The 13,377-nt window shown below is 44.9% G+C and overlaps 1 protein-coding gene across 1 annotated transcript in view; it reads right to left on the reverse strand.

The window, feature by feature from the left end:
- The window catches only part of GPI (glucose-6-phosphate isomerase), a 32,159-nt gene extending 19,697 nt beyond the window's left edge, over positions 1-12,462 (reverse strand). Inside the window, exons 1-3 of the mRNA XM_081203383.1 lie at positions 12,238-12,462; positions 1,870-1,960; positions 710-778 (exon numbers count right to left, since the gene is read on the reverse strand). Coding sequence (XP_081059509.1) covers positions 710-778; positions 1,870-1,960; positions 12,238-12,356 — 279 coding nt within the window. The 5' untranslated portion in view covers positions 12,357-12,462. The remainder of the gene's footprint in view (positions 1-709; positions 779-1,869; positions 1,961-12,237) is intronic.
- Between the last annotated feature and the right edge of the window lie 915 nt (positions 12,463-13,377).

Raw genomic sequence — 13,377 nt, forward strand, 5'->3', positions numbered from 1 at the left:
GCAACACGCTTCATGTTATGGGTTATTATAACCAATAAAATACAGAGCTGATTCAGGAATTACTGAGATAGCAATCCTTCTATCAAGCTCTGCATTATATTGTGGATTTTAGATCCACATGGAGGTGATGGCGGGACTGTCAGAAAGGAGGTTTCTCCAAGGTCAATCAGCAAAGACAGAGATCCATAAGGGACTTCCTGGTTCATTTCACATCCTGTTCACATCAGGTCAGCTTGATCTGTAACAACTATAAGGCTACTATTAGCCCAGAAAGGGGGAGAGAAGATATGAAACCAGTTCAAGATCATAGAAGAGGCATGTCCCCATAGAGATGCAATACACTTTTTGACAGAATGAGACTATTCACACATTTAGCTTCATGTGAAGTTAAAAAAACTAACACAAAAACAAACCAGATATATTGGAAAAACTATACAATTTATTCATGAATCTGGCAACTGAAAACCAGTCTAATATTTAATCCTTGGACTACATAGCAAAATATCTAGAGGATGGTGGCCAGATCATTGCCTTTATACCCCCCAAACCACAAAAACCCAAGCATACACTCTCTGACTCTATTTTCCAGAAACCCTATACAGCTGCTTGAAACCCAAAGAAGTCCAAAGGTAACTGCTTTGTGTGCTGAAAACACCTCCTCCCTGTTACTGAGCAGGAAACCACAGACAAAAATAAAAAGTAGGTATACCTCAGTGAAGTTGATCTTTTCTCCAGTGAACATTTGCTCCCTTGCTTTCTCAACGCCCCTTGATTTTGCCTGAAAGTAAAAGTTGATGTTTTAGTAAATACGACCATCAGCTTTCCAAATCCACCAGTCACCTAAGAGATGACCCCCTCCCTCGCTAACCCCCTCCAGTATGCCAGTAGCTTCCTTTTACACACACACAATGTCATTCTTCTCCCTGTTCCTAAAAGATCCTCTAAATCAGGAATGGAGAGCCTCAGCCCCAGGACTAAATGTGGCCCTCCAGGCCCCCTGAATTCTTTCACAACCACACCACTTACTGGCCCAGCTCCTCCCACCCCCCAGTTCAAGTCTGGAATATGTCCTTCCAACTCTGTGGATGCCCTCTTGGCTTACTTGAATGGAAGCTAGAAAGGGGTGTGTGAATGTGTGTACAAAGTAGTCTATACAAGTGTAAAATCACTCGCTGCTCTGCCATTCCTCCCCACCCCTGGCCCAGCCCACCCCTAGCACGTGGCCCCTGGAAGCTTGCCCAGGTTGCTTCAAATCACCTTCAACCTGGAACCCTCCAAATGTTTTTGAACTACACCTTCCATCAGTACTGGTTAAGCCTGGGCTAATGGGAGCAGATATTCTAAGCATTTGGAGGGCATTAGCTTTGGTATAACATTTGGTGAAGCCCCCCGTCCAACTGGACTGCAGTTTTCAAGCGCGGGGACAAGACGGTTGCCCCTTACATTTGTTGTCAGGGCAGCTGGGCTCTGTGTAAGCATGCAGGGAGATCCTGGGCTTTATGAAACCACAGCAAACCAAGGCCATGATGTGAAATTGGAAATACACCTTTGCTCACAAACACTATCTTGTACTGACAGACATTTGTGGGCAAGAGTCCACAGTTGTTCTGGAGCTTGGTTTGCTTCAGGTGTTCTGTAAAGCTTCATGTACATTGAAAGTGGCAGACTACCAGCTGCACTACGCTTTCCCTGATTATTAAAAACATTTATTTGCATACCCAGTTTTAATGTTCTTGGTTAGGGCAATAACGAGATTTTGTTTTTCTCAATACATTATATTACTATATCAGCTTCAATGCTGTAAACAGCTTTGGACTTTCTGTAACCAGAAGCTCTAAATAAATAGGATTCGTATTCAAGGTGAATTACCAGTTCTATCAGCATCTTCATCACTTCCTCTGTAACCAAGTTCTTTGAATAGTCCACCAAGATATCCCCATGGTCACTCTTCAAGGTCAAGCTGCCAAAAGAATTAAAAGCAAGCCATCATGTTATGTGAACATTTTCAGAAACACTGCACCACCACATGGGTGACTTTAAAAAACAAGATTTACTGGATATTAGCCAACATTGCTTGTTTGTATTCACATGCCCCAGGTCACAAGAGAATGATAAACATTCAAGGCAAAGAGCACCAAGAGACTTCCTCAGCTCACTTCTTGGGCTTCTGAGTAAGATCAAGTGTGGCATCAACCTGCAGTTTCCACTTTGCAACAGAGTCTGCTCGTTCCAGCATAATTTTTGCACCTTTTCATTTCTCCTACTCTCTCCATTTTCTGCTTCTGTAACATCTTCCCTGAAGAAGAGTTCCGAAAAACTCAAAAGCTTGCCACTATTTCGTGACACTTCGGTTGTTCCTAATAAAAGTATTGTCCAACTCTGGACTTTGAAGCTGCAACTGTAGTGTGTGCCCCTCCCAAAAGATTATTTTTATCAACGCACCCACCCAGGTGAAGAGTCATATCTAATGCTAATCGCAGCACAGAAACATGCATGAATATATGGATTTTAATTGCTTTTTAATATTTATTTTGTGTGGTTTTTAGTTGCATCTTTTATTATTTATGCTGTGAGCTACCTTGGGCCCTGCACTGGGAGAAAGGGCTGATATAAATTAATAAAGTAATGTAAATAATGATTTGTGAAGGAAGCATGTGGAATAGTAGGGTTTATATTTTTAAGGCAAAGGTAATTCATGGAGAAAGAAGAGTTCATCCCTTCTGCTTATTTACATACTAATCCTATTTGGGAGTTGTATAATCTAATCCTCAACTGTCTCCAAAATATGTGGGCTTAGCTAGCCAGCCAGCCCAAACATGCCCGTACTGCATCAGAGGCTGGAGAGTTCAGAGTAATATAAGAGAGTTAGCCCTTCCCACAGTGTGTACACACATTTGCAGATTTACAGTGTTCAAAGCTAGCCAGAGAGCTCAGGAAAACACCAATGGCAACAGCTACAACCCCACATTCTAACACTAGCCTTGGATTGCTGCAATACAGAGGTGGGAAGGAATTGCTAATTAAGAAAACGCAAAGTTGACTCTCAGTGGGGCAGGCTGGAAGCAAGACACTGGCCATTCAGGAACACAGGTAGGGAGAGGATGCCCCAGTTTTATTTCCACAGCTGGCTTTGCAGAACCTCCAAGATGTTTTCTGAAGCCTCCCTTGACAGAGCACCTTCTGCTTGAGCGCCCATCCTGCAGTGCAGCATCCAAGAATATACAGAGCAGCTACTCAGGTGGAAAGAGATGAGTCACGCAGGCAGCAGCCATGAGTCCACAGAAGCATAGACTTGGGCCAAGTTCTTGTGTATATTTTGCCTCCCCTGATCTGACCAGAACCCTTGTCGCCACAGTTTGAGGGAAAGTAAGAAACACCTTTATGGTGCATTCGGATATGGGCCACAACCCACTGCAGGAATTTCCTACACACACAGAGAGAGCCCAGGAGAAGTGAAAGATTCTGCCACACCAAGCTAAAAAAGTCCAAATGGCACACACCCCTAGACACACACTCTGAACAGAACTTTCTGTTCATCCTCTTTCACAAGCCCTATTTCAGCTTCCCAGTGGATCATGTCCCTTCTCCCACATGCTACTTTTAATGGGGCTCAAAATCCACTATTTAGCTCCATCTCAGTTCTGCAGAGCTTGCACTGAAATGAATGGAGCTGCACAACTTATTTCAGAGTTGTGTGCAGCAGTGGCAGAGGTTGCTAGAATAAAGCTGTATGTCAGACATTTGGAGACACACACACACACACAGCCAGATGCCAGGCCAGTTGGATTTACTAATTTATTAAAACGCTCAAAATCTATCAACCAGAGTCACATGAAAAAGGGCACACTGTTAGAATTAAATAAGCACGTTCTGAACTTAGGAATTCCTTTTCTGAACTTGTTCAGACGCTCGACACAACAGTCTGATCCTGGTTAGCCGTATTTATGTCAACAGCCTGATTTAGGTGGGGGAATACTGGTTTGTGGTTGCTACTGCTAAACAATTGGGAGTCAGAAAGCCTATAGCAAAACAGCCAGAGATCTACCTTCTGCCCACTCCTATCTAAAAAAGTAGAATGTCATGCCAGCTACTGCCAATCAGTTGACAGGACTAGGCTAGACTGACTGTAAGTCTGACCCAGTACAAGAAATGATGCTCTTGAGCAGGGTGCTTAGGAACCTGTAATATTTTTCTAGCTTTTACAGTAAAATGTTTACATATCACAGAGCATTTTTTTTAAAAAATGATTTCCACCTGCAGTCTAAAGTGATAGTCTATTTTTTTATCTTTCACACACACACACACACACACAAAATTTCACAGAATAGCATGTATGTGGTTTACAATAAAAATTGTATAACTGTATTTTAACAAGCAGTTTACAATAATACATAAAGCCATACAATAAAAACAATGCCAATCAAAATAAGACATCAATCAACTCAGTGGAAAGATGAATTCTGAACTGCCAACATATAGTGGAATAGTGAAGTTTTCAGTGTTGCAACTGTTCTGAGGAGTGCAACACAGACAACGAACGATGGTTAAAAAGTAGAGAAAAGCGTGCCATGTAAGAAGCCACAATCAGTGGTATCTAATCCCAAGGACGGCTTAGCTGGTCACATCTGTCAGCAGCTAAAAGTTCATGACAGCCATTTAGAAAGGCCGTGATAGATGGTAGGAAAAAGGAAGTGCAATTAATTTCGTTTTGTTAGGACATCCTTGCTATGCTGAAAAAGAGAAGCAGCACATTGAAAATGGTCTCTGTCTAAAACTAGAGCACCATCATGCTGGCCTACCTCTGGTGAACCACTAAATGCAAGTCCAAAATAGGAAAGAAACAAATTTTTGATTTTGAGCAAATGGGGTTTGGGAACAGGGGAACATAACACACTCTCTGCACGAAGGTTGCTCTGGGAAGTCCCTGCTCCAAAAGCTTTCTCTGTAGACTAGTATCCATTAAGAGTAAGGCCATTTCAGTAGTTGCTGTTTCCTGAAGGCAGGCCATGGGGACTTAGCTTTTCAATGAGTTTAAGCAAGCAGAGAAAGGCTAGAATATCAAACAAGGCCTTTGAGACGCCTAGGGCATGTGTGTGTTCTGCATGCCCACACAGCTAAGAAAAGTAAACTACAGGTGGAATATAAGAGGAAATCAATCTTTTAGTGTGGCAGCTTCGCACTTTGTTTAGACAAGCCTACCCAGATATTTAGAATGTTAACATGTGCTTGACTCTACTTTTAGCTTCTCATGGATTTAAATTATTTTTCAACAGTAACTGTTTTTCCATTTTTACTTATTTTATTGTTTTATTCTTGTTGCAAACAGCTTTGGAGGTTTCTTTAAGTGGTGTGACAAATTATGTGAAATACCAGCAGGTTGACATCACTCAAACCATCCTTCCCTAACCTAGTGCCCTCCAGATGTTTTGGATTACAATTCCCATCATGGCTGGGATGTGGAGCATTTGGTGGCCACCAGGTTAGGGAAGGCAGCTGACTTAAAACAAAAGCCCTATACTGGCACTAATGGGTCACCAGAAGGGATAGCAGTTCAGTGTGGTTTGAAGATTAAACTGTTTTGGTTTATTTTTCAATTATTCCAGAATGTATCAACTGCTCTATATAAGCCTCAAATGCTGCAGAAGGTGTCTTGAAGACAGGGCATCCTATAAAGCTATTCCAGCTTCTAGGCAAGTTTCTAGCTCAGCTAACCACCAATATCACTTTAGCAGCCCAGCTTTCTTGCATGATGTTCAGCAGCATTTTATTGATTCCCCAAAAACACCACACACCCTGGAGGCAGTTGAGAATAATTCCAGGGATGGGCTCATTTCAGCCTTGCAGAGTCTATTTTTACTATCATCCCCACGGTGCACTGATGCGTTGTGACAGTTGAAAAGGAAGAATGCATACTCAAAGCCTCTTTAACATAACAAATCTGCATTAAGAGATCCCATGAATGCCCACCTCGCCCAAGAGCACAGATCCCTTCCAGACCAGACAAAGCTCCATCTAGTCTTTGCAAGAATCTGGGCAACCAGCCAGACAACCAGGTGATCTTAATACTGGGATGGGCAGGAAGCAGAACATGACCCACCTGCTACCTTTCAATGAACAGGATTATTGCACACAAGGCCCCAGAATTCGCAAGAGAGAAATGCCTCCACGGGTGTCTCAGAATGAAGCACTCACACAACATGGAATCAGTTACAGATAGGTAGCCGTGTTGGTCTGCCATAGGCAAAATAAAAAAATTCCTTCCAGTAGCACCTTAAAGACCAACTAAGTTAGTTCTTGGTATGAGCTTTCGTGTGCATGCACACTTCTTCAGATACACTAAAACAGAAGTTGCCAGATCCTTCTATATAGTGAGAAGGTGGGGAGGGGTATTACTCAGAAGGGTGGTGGGAATGGGAGATTGGCAGATAGCTGAGATGAGCCTGTTGACGACTCAACAGTCTTCTTTACAATAGGTCTTCCTGTAAGACCTATTACAGTCGTTAAGAGTCGTCAACAGGCTCATCTCAGCTATCTGCCAATCCCATTCCCACCACCCTTCTGAGTAATACCCCTCCCCACCGTCTCACTATATAGAAGGATCTGGCAACTTCTGTTTCAGTGTATCTGAAGAAGTGTGCATGCATACGAAAGCTCATACCAAGAACTAACTTAGTTGGTCTTTAAGGTGCTACTGGAAGGAATTTTTTTATTACAACATGGAATGATACACATTGGCACTCAAGCTTCCAACAGGTACCAAACAGTTACCTGATTAAATCCATTACAATTCACCACCCATCTGCTTGTCTGCAGGAAATAGCTATAGTCTCCTCACCCCGTGCAGAAAACAAGCCAGTGGCAACTAGAAGGCTACCAAGGGCTAGTAAACCTGATGGACATGCTCTGCCTACACAATCAGAGGCAGTAATGCTTCTGAACACCACTTGCTGGAAACTGCAGGAGGGGAGAATGCTCTTCTGCTTGAGAGTTTCCCACCAACATCTCAGTGGCCACTGTGAGAACGGGATGCTGGACTAGATGGGCCATTGGCCTGATCCTGCCAGGGCTCTTCTTGTGTTCTTAAGGCACAGAATCACAGGCTACTAGATTCCGACAGTATTTTTTTTCCTTTTTAGATCTAAATGAAGGTAAATTACACTTTTGACTAGCCCTGCCTTAAAATATTTACAAGTAACCCCCCCCAAAAAAATCAAAATAAACGTTTTCGACTTTGTTGACGTGTAACATTTAGGCAACACCAAGTCCACTTTATTGAGTTTTGTCCCTGATCAAGCATTTTTGTTAACTACTTTTGGCACCTAGAGAAGTTATATGGCATGCATAAAATGTCAGCTGAATAATATGTTACATTAAATTGCTACCAATTTATTGCAGCAGAATATTTCATGAGGATTCAAAAAATTTCCACAGGACTCCACCCCAATCACAGTTCCTTACTCTCGGCAAAACTGAGGCACAAAAAATCACCCATATTTCCATTTTACAGATGAAGAAACTCATCTGAAATCAAACGTTCTAGCTACCATTAAGCAGGCATTAGGGAACAATGTGGGGCACTGGGTGGTTGGGCTGTTTCTTTAGAACAGTCACATGAGAGATCAAAAATTGATCTGATGCTCAGACGTGTTCACTTTGCAGGGAACTCTACAATAGGAGGAATAATGGCCAGTCTGCCCGCTATCTGCTCTTCAGGTGCTCTGAACGAAATGGAATGGAGTCAGGCCACTAAACAAAAGGTTCCCTGGATAGGTGAGCCTGGGAAAAATCAACCAGCCATTAAAAAGAAATTATTTCCTTCCATTATTTTTAAGTAAACTGCGTCAGTTCAGTGGTTCCCAAAATTTTCCTTGAATGGGATTGCACATTCCCAGATTGTGGTTATGAGTACTGGACTACCTGGGAGGCTAGAGTTCAAAGCCCTGCCAAGTCCTGAAGCTCACTGAGTGACCTTGGGTCTGTCACTGACTCTCAGTCCCTAATCTACTCCACAGAGTTGCTGAAAGGATTGGAGGGGAGAACTATATTGTACACCTTAAGCTTCCTAGAAGAAGAAGAGGGAAATGAATGTAATAAACTATGTTTCACAGAACAGTATAGATCAGAAAATTACCCTTGTCTAATGACCAGTAGGAGGCAAACGTTTTGGTGCAACTGTAAAACCTACCCAAAGGTCTTTCTTTTTAAACTGTTAGGTAACTCTTGCAACAAATTCCAGCCTTATGAAACTTATTATGAACACACTCAGGGTAACCAAGATATTGATTTGCAAGTCATTTTACTGCTAAGATTTTACAAAAGTTTAATATGAAAGCTGCCTCATGTGTGAGAGACGAAGTGATGATGCTTTAAGTTACAAAAGCGTTATATTATGGAGGCTGGGAATTAAAGGCCAATCGCAGGAGGTGCCTATGATACCAGTTATCACATGCATGATATGTACATCTGTGACACCAATGCAGACATATGTATTTCAGTGCATCCACACGTGGAGAAAAGCAAGCAATGGTGTAAATGCAATTTCAAACAGCACAGCAATATCCATGCAGCCAGTCATGTGTGAAGCATCCTTAGGTCATGATAGAGCTAGCCATTCAGAGGCAAAAGGCTCATTTAATCAGGCCTCTTCATCTAGATCCGGGATCTCCTACCTTCTTAGGCCTGTGGACACATTTGGCTTTTTGAGCAAGTGTCACTGACCCCACACCCTTCCATCATTTTTCACCCTCCTCACCTGGATCAGCCTCTCTGCAGAGAGACAAAAAGCATGTGCACACACGGAGGGCCATCTATACTGGTGTTACTAATATAGTACTTGTGACTATGTGTGTCACGATAAATCAAGAGGTAGAAAGAAATAAAGCTTATTAATGACTGGCAGAATCCGTGACCAGGGGAAAGAGACGGCGGATGAAGACTGGAAGAAATTTAAAGTTTATCTTAAGAAACATTGTAAAATCAATGAATGCTAAAATGTCGTGGTTTTAAGGGGAAAAAAGGAGACTACAGCTGTAAAAGATTAAGTAAAAGAAAAGAATAAGGGAAAATTTGACAAAATTAAGTGTTAGGATTTGCTGAAATAATTTTGGAAATTGGGATGTAGAAAGGGGAGGTATGGGGAAGTCGGCGAAGTAAGGTTTAAGAAAAAGGGATATGAAATTATACATGTTTGTTTGTGTGTTTGTTTGTTTGTATTGTGTATTGTTTGTGTTTAAAAACTGTGAAAAACCAATAAAAAATTATAAAAAAAGAAATAAAGCTTATTTGCCTGTTATACTTCAATGTATATTAGCACCATGATGTTTGAGCCTCGTTCCTCTTTGTTTATGAAGTGGAGAAATCGTCTAAGAAATATGGAACCTCTGGGGTTGGGAATATTCCTCTATGTGCAGATTTTATTTGCCTTTTTAATCTGCCTTTGTATTTCATTCTTTATAGCTTTTATTGTGTTGTTAAACGGCGTTCCGTGTGCTGCGCTGGCTCGCCAGATGCAGCTTGTCACGCTGGCCACGTGACCCAGAAGTGTCTGCGGACAGCGCTGGCTCCCGGCCTCTAGAGTGAGATGAGCGCACAACCCTAGAGTCTGTCATGACTGGCCCGTACGGGCAGGGGTACCTTTACCTTGCATTGAAAACTCCAATAAAAATTATTAAACAAACAAAGTGTGCACGCACACACACAGTCTTTGCTTTTTCAAAGGATCTGGGTAAATGTCAGATCCAGTAAAATTTGGCTGATACTTCAGAAGCACATACAAGTACATAGAGCTGAAAAGGAAAGCGGGAAAGAGCACCAGGCTCCCCTCCCATATGCTATAAATTAAGGAACATGACCTCTGGATGCCACTGGGGTCACAGATGACCTGTTTATTGAGCTGCCTTCCATATTTGCAGGGGCATTAGACAATGCGGGTCATTTGTGGATTTGTCTGAAGGAGGCTGGACAATGTTAATACAAGTGTCATTCCGCACTTTTCTTATAGCAAGAAGTCCCTTATTTGTTGTGCAAAAGATCCAAATCAGCTTTATTTCCACAACCTGATATTTGCCAGGATGCTACTGAATCCCACCTGAATACAGGGAGTCTGGAAGTGCCCTCAGATAAGGAGGCAAAATTTCCACATTAGAGAAAGATGAGGCACTCATATATGCTCTATGTCAGGAATAGGCAGCAATCAGATGGAAACCAGGAGTCACACCACTTAATTTCCATTTTAAAGCACAATCATCGCCTAGTCCTCAAGATATAAAGGCAGAAATTCAACCTCAAGAGAAAACATTTACTGATCATTTCACTGTCCTTAGCCATATGGCTAAACTTAGGGCAGATTCCACAATGTGCAAATTGTCATCTAATGGTCTGCCACTTGTACACAGGTAGCATTATTACTGCCACATTCCTAAAACATTTCCTGGTAATGGGGCTTGCTTAGATAGGATTGTGCTGTATATAAAGGAGTAGAAGCTGAAACAAGGTGACAATGGACAAGAATTTGCTCCCTGTTTTTAAAGAGGAAATGGAAACTAGAAATAATTCTAGTTGCTTGGAAACTATGGCAATGCAACTGACTCTGGTTTTCAACCCACTCCCCAACTCCAAAAAAACCCCAATTGCTAAGTTTCCCTTTGCATTTATTTTGCACATGACAGAATCAGTCTCCTAGCTTGGGCTTCATTTGTGGACAAATTGTGAAGCAACCTTGGTTGTGTGCTGCAGCCGTCTTCTGTTACACCAGCCACAGCTCAGCAATGGAGAGCCCATGCTTCCTATGCAAAAGGTCCCAAGTCCAACCCTTTTCAGTAAATTGTCAGAGAGCAAGTACGGCAGCCTTCCCCAACCTGGCGCCCTTTCCAACTGTTTTGGACTACAACCCACATCAGCACTGGTATCAAATAGGTGTCCTGGCTGGGGCCGATGGGAGTTGCAGTCCAAAAGATCTAGAGGAGGTTATCTGGCTGAAGGCCTTTTTCTGACTAAGACTTGATTGCTCAAGGGGGGGGGGGGTGACTTACTTTGCCCATAAGTCAAACACATAACAATTTGAAATGAAGCCAAGTAGTTCACCAATCAGTTTCTATTCTTTCCATACCAACCTGCAAAATCTGGTGCTGCAGGATCTTAAGTTTCGAGTAATTACTAAATCACAAAGTGGATTCTTTCAGAGCCACACCAAAAAATCTTAAGGTGATTTGTCACAATTTGTTTAGAACCAAATTTCTTAGCTGTCTTTTATTATTGAGAGCTGGACAAAATAATAGCTGTAACCTGGAATTATTTTTTTATGGCAATGCTCATCGCTTCCCCAGCCCCACTTCCCTTCAATGTCATCCATCATCATTCCAGCTCCTGGCTCCTCAGTATGGAAAAGGTGGAGGAGCCCAATTCTGAGCAACAATCTGGAGCAGGTGAGAAAGATCCGAAAGGTCCACGTGCAGAGCAGAGAGCCGTTTGAGATGCTGAATGAATCTGTTGCACGAGTCAAGCTATAGCACAGACGACGGGCAATGAATGACACGTCCCGTTCCCCACTTCCCCTCCGTGCATTATAATGGGGGTTGGAGCAGTGGGGCAGGAGTTAGGGAGACCAGCATCAAGTGCCAATACTTAACGATTCTAGACTCTGTCCCCAACCTGCTCTTTGCTCAGCTCCATTCGGGCGCCTCTGAGGCGGAGTAATGGGGCAGGCAAAGCCAGCCCTATGGCTGGTTGTTAAGTAAGCAAAAAGGCAACCGGGCAAGCAGGTGGGTGGGGGGCTAGCCGAGGTCGGTGGGGCAGTGCCCCCCTAGGCCTGGCCTCCCCGGGGTTGGTGGAGGAAGAGGCGAGGCGGCTCGCCGTGACTCAGCAAGAGAAGCCTCCCGCGCGAACGGCCCACAATGCCCCTCTCGCTCTGCCGGCAGCCGCGGCTGTGCCTGTCCGCACGTAGCGCGTTGCAAGGAGGAGTCAAGGGCAAGCAGGCGGGCGGCCACCGGAGCGGCCCCGACGGCGCGCCCGTCCTGCCTCGGGGCTACAGAAGATCAGGCGAGCCCGGAGCTGCTTTTGCAGCGCGTCCTGCGACTCGGGGCCCGCTTGCAAGCCGCCGCTTCGCAGGCGGAGCTGCCCGGCCATCGCAGGTGCCCCTGCCCCGCGATGGCCGTCGAGAGACAAGTCCCGGCGCGGCCAGAGAGGAGCAGCAGCAGCCCGCCCGTCGGGCCCCGCCGCGTGCGCGTTCGCGGGACCGACCTGAACTTGCTGAAGCGCTCCGGGTCGGCCTGGAAGAGCTGTCGGAGGACGAGCTGGGCGCCGTGGGCCTTGTGCCAGGCGGCCAGTTTCTGGAAGGCGGCGTCGGCGGAGAGAGCCATGATGCCGAGTGGCGGAGCGGCGGTGGCGGCTTAGCGAGCGGGAGATGCGGGCACGGAGAGGGAAGCGGAGGCGGAGCAGGAGGAGGCGAGGCGGGCGGAGCAGGCGCTTTTGAGCAGGAGGCGCGGAGGGCGGGCGGACCGGCCCCCTGCCCAGCAGGCTCCGCCCCGTGGCGAGCCGGCCGAGGAGGCCCCGCCTTCGGGAGAAGAGGAGGCTGCCGGGCGCGTCTCTGATGGAGTGCCCACCCGGGCAACTCCACCTGCCTGCCTGCCTCCACGGGGAAGGGGCGAGTCGCTGGCAGTCCAGAAGACATCCTTCCCCAGTGGCTGATTTCTGATTTTAACTTTTTAACGTATGGTTTTTAGGTACAAGTGTTGTAAACCACTCTGATGTTTTGTCTGAAGAGCAGCGCATATATATATTAAATAAAATAACAGTGATTCTCAGGGTAGTTGGAGCAGGTGGGCAGGGGGAAGCTTGACCACCAGCCTGGTGGCATCTCTGCAGGAGTTGCTCCAAAAATACGCACACAAAAATACATACAGTCACATTCTACAGCTACGCACCCACCCACCCCTAGCCAAATCTGCTCCAGTCTTCAACAAAACACACAGGTTCCTAGGTATTAAGTAAAGAGGAACTAGAGATCGCTTCCTACTAGGGAAAGGTTTCAGGGTGGGCACACGCCTTCGTTTCCAATCAGTGCATGCCCTGAAATTTCCTGCTGAAATTCTGCATTTTCCAGGCTGTGACTCCCGAAAAACATGCTCCCGGCCTTACTGGCCCTTTCCCCCCTGTCCTGGTAGGGTGGGGCCCTGACAGGCTGCTGAAGAGGTCAGAGACCACCTTGGCTGTCTCTTAGTGCAGACCCAGGTCATCAAGCCTGAGCTTCCACAGCCGCCGGCCGCCATAAACCACCATTGGCAGGATTGGCAGCAACAGCAGCAGAGATGTTCTATTTTTATTATAATATTTTGTTCTCTTGCTAATTATGCTGTTTTAAATGTGCATTTTATATTTGAC

This window comes from Podarcis bocagei (assembly GCF_964188305.1).
Source record: "Podarcis bocagei genome assembly, chromosome: 7".
In the NCBI taxonomy this organism is placed as follows: domain Eukaryota; kingdom Metazoa; phylum Chordata; class Lepidosauria; order Squamata; family Lacertidae; genus Podarcis; species Podarcis bocagei.